Here is a 12,584-nt window from a genome sequence, read left to right as displayed (position 1 = left end):
CATGGTGGGCAGAATGATTTTATTTCTCCAAGTTTGGCCTGTTTTAACTCCTACATATGTGAACAGCCAATATAATACAATTAAAGTAGAAACACAACTTTTAGTATTCCTTATCACAGCCATTTGAAGCACCTTTCTGCCTGAAAGGCTCTAGACTATCAGGAGAGGCCCTGAGACAAAGGCACTGCTATAAGATGCAGGCTGTATCGTGGCACAGTGGCAAGGTCACCACGTGCAAAATCTGTGGCTTGCTTGCCTCTGTGCCTCAGACCGAACAAATGCATGGGATGGATCTGGGATCTATACAACAGTTCCATGAGGCAGGACAATAATATGAGGTTTTATGCTGAATTACACCCATTTTCCCAATGAGGACACATAAAACCTTCCAAACATGTGAGAAGTTTCAGATCCAAATATAATAAATGACGTACAGGCATGTGACCTGTGAAGTGAGTTTGTCAACCTTGTTTCATATGAGTGTGAAAAATGCTTTATAATTTTTATAATCTTATCTTCAGCAGCTTTGTAAGAAATAACTTGCTCCAGCGGCCAGGCGTGGTAGCTCATGCCTGTAATCCCAGCACTTTGGGAGGCTGAGGTGGGCAGATCACAAGGTCAGGAGATCAATACCATCCTGGCTAACATGGTAAAACCCCATCTCTACTAAAAATACAAAACAATGAGCCAGGTGTGGTGGTGGGTGCCTGCTGTAGTGCCAGCTACTTGGGAGTCTGAGGCAGGAGAATGGCGTGAACCCAGGACGTGGAGCTGGCAGTGAGCCGAGATTGTGCTACTGCACTCCAGCCTGGGTGACAGAGCGAGACTCCATCTCAAAAAAAAAAAAAGAAATAACTTGCTCCATTAAGGTCATTTCAGTTTCCCCATTCATAAAGTGAAAATACAAACTAAGGCTCACAGGTTTTCCGATCCTGCCACTTAGAGAAAAAAAGCAGGACTAGGACACTGGTCTCCCAGGAGTCCAAGGGACAGTGATTTGTCCAGCTTGTGCTCAGAGAGGGAACGGCAGTGGGGTGGCTTGGGTGGGTCTGTGTCCCCCTGCTGCACTGAATTTCTCTTGGCAGGTGGTCAGAGAGTGAGGGTCACATAAAGGTTGCTTAGTTGTAGCAAACCTCAGGGGAAGCATCCTCTGACTGGCCTCAGCACAACAACCAGCTCTGGGTATGGGCAGCATTTTTTTTGCCTATTGGGAAAGCCTATCTAATGGTGTCCTGAAGATTGTGTCTAATTCATCATCCTCACTGACTTAACTGTGACACCGGACAGGAATCTGGGAAGAGGGGGGTTGACAAAGTCCTGATCCTTACCCCAACAAGTCACCTTAGAACTGCTCTGATCCTCACCATCAGCCCTGTCATGCTTCCCTCATGGGGTGCAATGCTCATTTGACTGGGCCTCTGCTTTTTAAAATAAGTCGTTTCATGACAGACTTTAGCCTGGTAGCAATGACCAAAGGATCAGACACAGGAATCCTTGGATTCTGAGCTCACGTCAGTTTCAGGGGATACCTGTCAGTGGCTGGGTCCTCCAAGCCCTATAGGGGCCAGGCCCAATTCCAAGGACTCTCTGGTTAGGATGGTAGCTCTCTTAGTCCTCCCCATCCAGGGAGCAGATGGCCAGAGGAGCAGTATTGTTGGTTCCAATGCTGTAGCAAGGACTAAAATAGGGCAGAAGGCGCCCAGGGAAGGGATAGCGGGGGAAAGTGAAGATGTGGGAGCCATAGTCAGTCACATTGTAGAAGGAAATGTCATGGGCCTCATAATCCACGAAAATTCCCACCCGGCGAGGAGGGACGGGCAAGGACAGGAGGGGGTACTCATCGGTGCCTGCTCGGTACTCATTTCCCTTCCTCAGCCTTATCACCCAAAATCCATAGTGGGGGGATAAGTAGACCACCTCCTTCCGGTCTACATTTTGCTTACATACTCCCAGGCCCCACTCAGACCTGTCTCCCACCTCCACCTCCCAGTAGTGCCGGCCTGAGGAGATGCACTGGCTTCCCAGGACAATATTATAGCGGTAAAATCTCTCAGGATTGTCTGGCAGTTTCTGGTTGGTGTCTCCATAGTGCACACGTTTTCTGTCTTCAGACACGATGAGACGGGAGTAAGCAGTATCTGGATCCAGGCGCACATCAGCTAGAAAAAAAGGTCCTGGTTGGTAATAGTGATATCGGGCCACAGGGCATGGGTGAGGGCTGTCTGATAAATTCAGCCACAGATTTCTCAATAATGAGTGGGTGAGGCTGGATGGAGCACCCAGAGGGCACTGAACCATTGAGGGTCCCTCCGACTGTCCACTATAGTCTCCCCCAGGATTCATTACCTGCATAGGTCTTCAGGATCTCTCTTAGCCCCAGCACACGGCAATCTGTCTTCAGCTCCAGGGAGATTGGTTCTGGCCGCTGCAAGCTCCAAGATTTGCTCCTGGTAGAGGAGGGTGAACCTCAGGGCCAGGAGTCCCGGCTTTGCCACATGGGCCTTATCTTAGTACAGAGAAGAGGGGCTTGGCCAGGGACGTAGTAAAGTGCCCCACCCCAGCAAAGCCGAGACATGATGTTATGGTTATTTGGCTGAGCCTCAAGCTGTTTGTGTGCAGAGGTGAGAACACCCGCATGCCCATGCTGTGGGAAGGGTTGGATGTATATTTGATTCTGGGAGAGGAAGAAGTGCACACATTTTCTGTTGGACATGAAGGAGTCATGGGCAGTCTCTTTTCCTCTTTGAGCAATCGACTTGAAACCACATATTTTATAGCTTCACTTGATATACATTTGATAAAGTACAAAGAAAAAAAAGGAAAGATCAACAAAGATTCCTTAGCCATTACCATGTAAGTGGGACGAGACTGTGGACCAGCACCTGCTTTTCTGTGTGCATCGAGTCTGTGCTCTGTCCCTACTTCTGGCTCCAGCCAGGCCCCACTATCCCCTACAGGGCTGCTTACAGGCTCCAAGGGTGAGAACATACCTGTTTAACACTTCCTGAATATCCTAGGAGGAGAAAAAAAATGCAACACCTGAGTATGTGCTATTCCTCGGAGGGAACAGACATCAAACTGGCAGGGAGTTTCTCTACGGGAAGGGAGACAGATACCAAGAATGGAGAGATGCCATGCAGAGGTAAGGAGAAGCCTATGGAAGGATGGAAGAGCAGGCTGAGCTTTGGCTGAACTGGCCAACTTCAGGCTCCATCTCAAGACTCTCAGGCTAGAGGAGAGGGCCTAGAATGATGCCAGAGCTGCCTGAGCACTGTCCCACCTATGACACTACAACAGACCAGGTCATCCACCAGCCAGGGAGAGGGAAACAGCAGGTATTCGCTGGGGAAACACAGGATCCATGATCAGCTGGCAGAGTGCTGGCAGTCCCTACTAAAGGGTAACGGATGCTCTTTCCTGGAGTCTCAGTCTATCTTCAGCTATCACTCAGGGTTACCAGGAAAACCTGCTACTCACCTGCAACATCCAGCGGACAGGCCTCTGTGACCTCTCTTTCAACTCCGCAATCATCCTCCACAGGACCTGGCTCTGCTGGATGAGCTCACTATGGTTCAACTCCAGTTTCTGCATGGTCTCCGCCGCCTCCTGCTGCAGGCTGGCCAGAGCTGCTGTTACCTCTGCCTCCAGCTGCCGACGTGGTGGCTGCTTTTTCTCCAGTAATCGCTGGTATTTCTCAAACTCCCATACAATACTCTGTTTTCGGGTTTCCACCTGTATCTGTGGAGCCAAGATGGAAATCAGCACTGATACTTTCAGTTATCCAGTATCGAGCATACTGACATACGCATACACACATACTCTGCAGCGGTACCAACCACGTGACAGGCTATGCAGGGGCAAAGATAAAGGATACTATTTTTCCTAGCTTCCTGTTCCAGCTCCACCACATGCTTCTAAGTCTCTATTGTCACTCTTACTGACTCCAGTAGGGTCCAGGATATTATCTAAATACTACAAGCTCTAGACTATTTTCCATTTTCAGAATAATGACAAGATGTGTTACATTTAAGTCTCTAAGGCAGTGTAACTTAACTACACTGTTAGGTGGTTCATTTTCATGTTGATATTATATCCGTTCAGTGTGCTGTTTTAGATTGGTTCAGTGTTACTTTCTGCTGATCAAAAGTTCTAGTAGTTTGATAGTTACTGGCCTCAAATTTATTTCAGAGGTGATTTTCCAATATTTTAATAACCAGACTCTTAGCAAATATGCTCTAACTTGGGAAAGTAAAAGAGAAACTCTGCTTTACTAAGCATGATATAAGCCACACTGTTGTGAGCTGACACACGCGAGCACGTGCTTTCTCTTTCTCATATATGAGGATACAAGACCAGAGGTTATCCCTACATCACCAAGGAGAAATTGGAATTAAGAGGTGACATGGCCTACCTAAGGCCTGGGACAGAAAAAACAGGGATTAGAACCCCAGGCTCTGTGATTTCAAGGCTTACATTCTGCCTCACAGAGATAAGAATGCTACCCCAGGCCAGCTCCAGGACCGCACAGGACGACTGACACAAACTCTTTTCCCCACGAGGCAACCTGCCTTCCAGGTGGCAGTTCGTTTCCTTTCACCAACTTCCAGCTTCCAGGCCTCTTCTTGCTGTTTCTTCAGATGTTCGAGGGCCTCATGAAGTTCCCACTGCAAGAGACAAAACCCTCATGAGGCCACCTCCGGCAGCCTAGGCTTCCTAGCGTTGGGAGGCTATGGGAGAACCAGGGTCCTTCAGGCAACCAGCCACAGTGAAGGCTGTGGGGAAAGGGAGTGCGACAGAGGAAGTAGACTGCCCAGATGACATCCAAGGTAGCTCTCTGGGCTGAGAATAATTTCAACTCCCACAGTCTCTAAATGTCTGCAAACTGGAAGAAAAGGTCCATTTCCAGCCTCTCCAGAAAAGTACCTTGGACTTTCCTTTCCATGTCAATTTTTATCCTTATCTTATTTATTTTTATCTTGCTGTCTGCCAGAACCTTGTTACTCCAAATGTAGTGAAGGGAATCAGCAGCATCCACATCACCTAGGAGCTTGTTAGAAATGCAGAATCTTGGCCTCCCATTAGACCTACCAAATGAGAATCTCAATTTTAGCCAGATCTCCCAGATGGTTCATATGCATATTAAGGGTAAGAAGCACTTTCCTAGAATAGTAATGCAAGGGATTTCTACTGAAAAGCATAAAGTGTGCAGACACACCATTTAATTCTATTTCAACAAAATAGCAATTATTTTGTTAAAATTTATCAAAAGCTAGGTATATTTTAAGCTCTAAATATGCATGTGATATTTACAATCCCCTGAGCCTGGTATTAACCTCATTTTATAGACAAGAAAACTGAGGCTTAGAGAGTGACCTACCCAAAGTCATTCAGGTAATAAATGGTTGGGCTGGGATTTAATCCAGCCCTTTACCCCTGTGTTATACTATCTCCCTTTTCTAATATTCTCAAAAACAGAATGAGTTAGTAAACACTTTTCATATTTTAGAAATCCCTCCCATATAGGAAAAAAGCTATTCAGGGTATTTGTCTTACACTCTCACCTTCCTATTTCAACTCCAAAAAACAGAATTAAGACCAATGCTGGATCACTGGATCACAGAATCACTGAGATAATGGTTCCGATAAAGGTGTCATTATGGGCATCTGAGGAAGAGTAAAGAGAAGCCCAGAAGCTGGAAGTTGATGAGGTAAGGAACAAAAAAGGAGTCCCAGGTTTGTCAGAGATGACTTGTCAAACAAACAAACTTGGGAGAGGAGAAAAAGCAAGAAGACTTGAGTCACAGCCTCTGATCTTCCTTTCGCTAACTGGACCTGAAGTCATAAAGGACCTGAGAAGATTATATTAGATGACCTCTCTCACTCCTGTGATTCATCCATAGTTCTTTCCACCTCTAAAATAAATTACCATGTTTTCAACTTTCTAAGCCTCACTTTCGTCTATAAAATGAAGGAGTAAGTGATCCATTCAATGCCAAACGACTACTTGCAGCGTTGCCAGGAGTTTGTAGGTCAGGTGTAGCCTTGACCATCTATATAAAAGCCTCATGCCTAAACTCATCCAAGGCATTCAGAATCTAGTTAAAACCCAAACTGATTTCCTTTACATTCTCAGTATTGAAATCAGCCTTGGGTTAGGCATTGAGCCATGTTAGGATCTGGGATGGGGTGTAGAGGAAGTGGGAGTGCAGGAAATCAAGGAAGGTCATGAATACAAGGAAAGGTATAGCTCCTGTATCAGATTCCAGGGATCTGTGGGTGTCAGGAACCAAAGGAATCAGCTCTCAGTCTGTGATGCTGGTGGTCAAGCCCTTGATCTAGAAATAGCCAAATTGGTGCCGGGGGAAGACTGGAGTGGCCAGTTTCCATCTCTCACCTTGTACTCCCAGGCAACATCCTCCATTGGCACAACACTGTGGGCCTCATGCTCTAGGGACCGGCTGCAGGCCTCGCACATTATCAGGACATCCTCTTTGCAGAACATCTTCAGCTTTTCCCCATGGCACTCACACAGATCACCCTTCAGCCCCATTCCTGGATGTAGCCTTAGCAGACGGACTTTTTCTACAACATTGGCCAGCTGCCAATTAGGCCGCAGGTTCCTTGGCTGGACAGGAGCTCGACAGAGGGGACAGGTGTAACCCCAGTTCTGGGATTCTCCTGGGATCTCCCAGAGTCCGGAGAGGCAGCTGTGGCAGAAGCTGTGGCCACAGTCAATGCTCACAGGCTCCCTCAGGAAGGTCATACAGATGGGACAGGCTACTTCTTCCACAATGGCTTCCACCAAGGCTGTGGGATCCATGGTTCCTTCTCACACCCTCCTCAGAAAATGAATGAAACCAGGGAGAAGTAATAAAGGCTGAGAAGAAGACAAGAAAGACAAATAAGAGAAAAAGGTAACAGAGGAACAGAGAGATCAGTAACAGGAATAATTAATTTCTGGGGAAAAACCACCTTCCTTTTGACCCTTTACTGACCTTCTTTAATAAGCATTGGCCTTTCCAACTGAAGGGTGCATGGTCTGAATGGGTCACATTACTCACATCATGAAGGGGATAATGGGGATGCCTAAGTGAGTGAATATTGGGAGTCCTCAGTCTTCATTCACTTGGCCAACTCTGATTCTCCTCTGGGTTCGTTCTACTAGACCATTACCATTCCAATCATGCTCTATAAATCAGCATTATTTCTCTTAAACTTGGGTAAGTTCACATAAAATGTGGTATTTTGGTATCTGAAGTAAGGCCATAAATACCTCCAGACTCACTCTCTGGTATCTTTATATTTACATTTATACAACTCAAAGTGTCAAAAGGTAGTATGCCAGAAGCGCATTGCCTACACGCTCAATTTATTTTCTTGTGTTGCACACTAAAATGTAAAAACTGTAAAGGAAACAGCAGTTCTTTTCCCATGCCTTTTAAACCCCTGCCCACTAACGTACTTATTATTCACCAAGACACCAAGACATTCTTCTGAGCTTTTAGTGATATGTTATAAGCAGAGATGAAATAACATCCCTTGGAGATTAAAACAAAGATCATTTGATGATCATCACACCCATATTGATGAAATCACTACTCCAGCAAGAAATCTGAGATTTTTGCCAGGGCCACATATGGGCATGGAACTTGAATGGTCAATGGCAGGCTCTTGGCTCAGTTGGCAATATTTATTCATTCACTTTGCTAGTTTGTGTTACCAGCTAGAGTCTATACAAGGAAGGGCCATGTTGGTCCTAGTTCCTGTTGCATCCTCAGCACCTAAACAGCACCTGCAATGCAGATATTGCTGAGTAAATATTTGTTTAATGAATAAACCAGCTAGACATAGAAAATAGTTCCTAAACCCAAAATCCTTTTAGAATTTGTGAGGTAAATTGAGAGCATATATGAATAATAAAAGCAAGTACTCTTTGAGCACTTATATGATGTGCCAAGCACTGTTCTGAGCACTTTACATGAATTAAGTTGGTTTATTTCACAACCCTAGGCAGAGACCATTATTGTTCTCATTTTACAGATGTTTGGCTTGGGGCTCTGCCGTCTATCTTGGACAAATTTCTTGACTTCTTTAGCTTTAAGGTATAATACAAATTCAAAAGGAGAGAGAAAAATCACTAAGGTTTAGGGCAGTCCAGTAGCAGGAAGCAGGGCAGTAAATTTTGCAGGACTCTGATATGCCACTGGCAGGGTGTGCCTTCTCACTAGACTCCCTGCCTCCTGCTTTTCTTCCTCCCACTATCACTACCAAACTGTGGGATCCAGTATCCTAAAACCTCCTTTTGGTAAATCACTAACTTACTAAAGAATCTATCCTGGCTCGTGGTTAACAAGATCTCTCCTTGAAACAGCACCTGTGCCCAGTTAGGCAAAGGAATAAACTTCCGCACTCCCGCAAACTCCTCGTCCATTAAATCTACCTGACTTGGGTTCCTGCTATTCTCCCAGTTGAAAATGACTTCCACATGATCCTGCTTTTGACGTCATTTGCCATGTGTTTGTCTATTGTCTTACTTCCCATACTAGAACTTTTTCATGCAGATAGGGTCGTTGTCTGTTTTGTTCATTTCTATTTCCCCAATGCCAAGAACAGTGCCTCAAATACCTGTTGAATACGTGAAAACTAAATGTAAATGTTGAGTTCCAACTGATAGACTGACTAAGTGAAGGATGTGTTAATATCCTTAGCTAAGTCAGTAGAGACATTAAGAGATACCATCTAAAGTCAATAGAACAATAAATGGAAATTGATACCTATTATTTAAATATACAAATGGAAGACCTAAAATAGCGATAGAAAATTGACAAGATTGTGGTAGTAGGAAAGCAAGGCAAAGAAATATCAAAATGATAAATCCAGAAATACAGAGGAACGCACATTATTTTGATTTAGGGTGATAAAAACATCTAAATGGGGAAAAATTAAAAGTGGCAGCCTCCTGCAAAGATCTGGGGATGGGTAGGCATTGCTCTTCAAAATAAGACCTGCTTCAATGTTTGACTTTTTATTATACATGAATTACTTTGAGAAAATTCAAATAATTAAACGTTCGGTTGCTTCGACTGTGCCTTCCGTACGGTACAGTGAGAGTCTGAGAAGGGCATTTGAGAAGGGGGCGGGGCCTGGAAGACTTCCAGGAAGGACCCCAGTGGGAAGGCGGCAGAGGGGCGGGCGGTAACCTCCGGAGTCAGAGAGCAGCTGGGGACAGTAAGCTCCTGGCCTGGCCACAGGGCGTTGGGCAGGTCCCCAGGGCAGCGGGCGGGTCGGGGTAAAGTGAGCTTGCAGGATCTGACTTAAGAAAAGGCAGAGTTCTCTACCCACCTCCCTCCTGGGCCCGGACTGGCGCTTCGCAGCGGAAACTCAAAGCGAAGAAGCCCGGTTCCGCAGCGTCCAGTGGCCCAGCGTCAGAAGCGGCCGCTCCCGGTAGCTCAGCACTTAGGGCCAGAGAACGCCCGAGGCCCAGAGCCCAAAGCCCGGCAGTGCAGGCCCAGTAGCCCGCAGCTCCTAGGATACTACACCCGGCTCCGGCCCCGGTCGCAGGACGGCAGCCAATGAGCGGCTGGCTGGGCCCAGGATGGCTTCGCCCAGGGGGCGGTGTGTTTGTGGGGACAGCCAATCACAGGCAGTGACCAGGGTAACCCTAGCCAATTGGTGATGAGACGGGGGTTCCGGCGCTTCTAGGCGTGTCAATGCTTTTTCTCTACTTCCTGGGTTTTTCTTGTGCCTTCACCCACTCAGATTCCCCTAAAATGTAGAGGGTTCCAGAAGTTAGTTCCAGGATAGGTCAAAGGATTGAGGCTCCCGAATGATGCCGCTCAGGCTGTGCATTGAGAGACTCAGGTGGCTATTCATTTGCCAGTTTGTCTTGTTAAACTCAGAAGCCTGAGATTGGCTACATCTGGTTCTGTGACCCAGCTTAGCATAGGGTTGGGCACACATATGGTGTGGACTCTGCTGTTCCTGGGAATATTCGCGACCTCTCATGGTTCCAGGCTGCAAGTACTGGGTTCTTAAACAAACAAAACAAACCAAACCAAACCAAACAAAACCTCTCTTTTTTCCTGGCACACTCTTACTCTTCAATACTTAAGTAACCAGCTTGTCATCACTATTGCCACAATCCACTTTTAAAGGTAAAAACAGACAACAGAGACCGAGAGTTAATGGAGAAATTGAATCCCTGGTCAAAAATTGTCGTTAAGAAGAAAAAAATTAAACAACTGGTATCCCTTCCTCACCCAAACACATAGACACATGCACGCATACACAAAAACTGTTACTTAAGACAACGATTTGGGTTTTTCTTTGTACTCCCAGGGTCTTGTCCTTCTCTTGACACTTAGGTTTTAATAAGCAAGTGAAGGCACCTCCTATCTACGTAGAAAATAACCAGGAAATCCTCCAATTGAAGCTCGGTTCCAAATTATATAATACCTTAATTATTAGGACAGAGACTCCAGAATGCTCATGCCAGTGTCTGAGCGCAGGCCATGGTTAAAATTCTGAAGGGTGAGGCCCAGAAATTTCCTGCAACACATAGGGCTATGAGAAAAGACAAAAGTATCTTAGGTCTGAGCTGGACCGTCTGTCTCACCCAGTTTTGGAGAAATGGCTGCTCTAATAGAATAATGAGTTAATTAATTGAAATAAGCCATTTTAAACATTTAACATCAATTTTTTGACAATATTATACTGGGTGCTGGGATTACAACTATGGTACATACAGTCTCTGCCTTTAAGAAGTTGAAGGTCAAGTTGGTTGTACTGCTCTGGAATCTCTGTGAAGTTAAAACAGTTAATGAGAAGATCATTTTCATGTGTAAGGTGCAATTTGTAACTGTGACCGATTGTCAAGAACCGTGGCAATCAGGGTAACTGGAGGGGGGCGCTTGTATTCATGCGGGGAAGGCTGGAGAGAGGGCTTTTGAAGACAGATCAGTTTACTTCCAAGGCATAGAAGCTTTCCTTTACAGATATCTTCAGAGTGTTTTGTTTGTTTATTTGTTTGCTGTGAGACAGGTGTGTCCAGGTGAGGCTCTGTCTTGGACAAATTCCACAGCTGTAGCTGCAGACCCCAACCCTCTTCCCTGAATCCAAGATAGACCAGGACAACAAGATGAGTGGCTGACTGTCGGATGGTGCCCATCTGTGCTGTAGGGGAGGAGTAGCATCACAGGAGAAGCAAGAACTGAGAACTGTTTGGGGAACAGGGAAAGAGATATAGGCACTAAAGAAACAGGACTAAGGAAGAGTTAGGGAGTTAGTACAAATCTGAGGTCTGATATTCTGGAAAGAGACCAGAGACTGACTATATTGCATGTCATACAACATGCTTGCTTAGAGACCCCTAATTTATTTTCTTCTCTTACTCTTTCCGAGGAAGTATGAGCCACACCCTCAATTAGTTCTGTACAATCTTAGGCTTGAAGAATATAATCTTAGGCATGAAGGCTTTAAAGGGGAAGAAATAGCTGCCTGTGTTAGTGGCATGTCAGTCATCAGGAGAACCTGCTAGGGGTGGAAGGAGGAGGGTAGGAGTACAGCCCAGACCATGGATAGATACCCTACTCCACCTTGAAAGTCTCCTCCTGCACTTCTTATGAAGGAGTTAATACCTCCTGTTTCTGCTATTCCAAATTGTTTTCAGTTTCCAGAAGGCAAAACTGACATCTCCCAGGAGTCCAAGCAGGAGAAGTTAGGGCCTCCCTTCCCTGTCTGCTCAGTGCTAGCCTTGGCTAAGAGAGAGGAAATTCCTGCCTAGAGGGGCAAATCTGCAGGACTTTGTTACCACTTGCACTTTGGCAGAGGAAGGAGGTCAGGGATTGGAAGAGGTGATGAGTCTAGAAATTAAAACACAGCATTCTGTCTGGAGGTGGTGGAGAGCCTTTCTGAAAGTGCTTCTGGGTTGAGGCTGTCACCTAGATTGTATATTAGGGTTTAAGTGTTCCAAGAAATTGAGAAGCAGGAAGTAGAAAAGACAGAATAATTTCAGAAGCAGATGAAAGGAACAGTAACAGGAAGATCTAGCAAGGATGTGGTGGGGCAGTTTCAGTGTGAGATGCCATGGACAGGAAAATGACAGCATATATGTATGTGTGTGTGTGTGTGTGTGTGTGTGTGTGTGTGTGTGTGTGTGTGTGTGCCTGAGACAGAGAGACATAAAACTAACTAAATAACAAGGTATATATCAGAATATAGATGTATATTACAATAGCAATTGTTAATAGTTACACACAACTAACAGCAAGACCTTTGTACGGTGGGAAGCAGAACAAGCCAAATACTGTTATTGATTTTGATATCAGAGTTGTATTAGATTAAAACAAGAAGTAGCTTTATAAGTCCTTGTATTTGATGTCTAATTCAAGTTCTTTAAATGTCAAATCTGTTTCAGTAAGTTATGATTCTCAAAGTGTCAGTGTCTTCATGGTTATGAACAATTACACAAATAATTATTTTGATTTTTATTTGTCTCTATTTCTGAGTTTTTTCCTTGATTCTAATCCCTGATATTTTATATTTACCACTATTTTATGTTTTTTTTTTCTGAGCGACATATCTTT

General features: G+C 45.1%; 1 protein-coding gene across 2 annotated transcripts; it reads right to left on the bottom strand.

The window, feature by feature from the left end:
• TRIM68 (tripartite motif containing 68) lies at window positions 1-9,574 on the bottom strand. Of its 2 annotated transcripts, XM_011956737.1 has the most exons (7): window positions 9,343-9,574; window positions 6,395-6,877; window positions 4,569-4,664; window positions 3,478-3,738; window positions 2,991-3,013; window positions 2,347-2,447; window positions 1-2,159 (listed from the first exon to the last, which is right to left on the bottom strand). In XM_011956737.1, the coding sequence occupies exons 2-7, from the start codon at window positions 6,818-6,820 to the stop codon at window positions 1,609-1,611; spliced, it is 1,458 nt and encodes a 485-aa protein (XP_011812127.1). In that variant the 5' UTR covers window positions 6,821-6,877; window positions 9,343-9,574; the 3' UTR covers window positions 1-1,608. The 2 variants fall into 2 exon arrangements, with proteins under 2 accessions (XP_011812127.1, XP_011812128.1); XM_011956738.1 differs by lacking the exon at window positions 6,395-6,877.
• Window positions 9,575-12,584: the final 3,010 nt, after the last annotated feature.

Source organism: Colobus angolensis, unplaced genomic scaffold (assembly GCF_000951035.1).
Source record: "Colobus angolensis palliatus isolate OR3802 unplaced genomic scaffold, Cang.pa_1.0 Scaffold424, whole genome shotgun sequence".
Classification (NCBI taxonomy): Eukaryota; Metazoa; Chordata; class Mammalia; order Primates; family Cercopithecidae; genus Colobus; species Colobus angolensis.
This window is presented reverse-complemented; position numbering and strand designations above follow the sequence as displayed.

Excerpts from the sequence above, each read along its gene's own strand:
- TRIM68 (XM_011956737.1), bottom strand. The coding sequence starts at position 6,820 with ATGGATCCCACAGCCTTGGTGGAAGCCATTGTGGAAGAAGTAGCCTGT. Across the intron at positions 3,739-4,568 it reads AACGAACTGCCACCTGGAAG|ATACAGGTGGAAACCCGAAA; the intron begins GCAGGTTGCCTC and ends TTGGCTCCACAG. Across the intron at positions 2,448-2,990 it reads ATTCAGGAAGTGTTAAACAG|GAGCAAATCTTGGAGCTTGC; the intron begins GTATGTTCTCAC and ends CTCCTCTACCAG.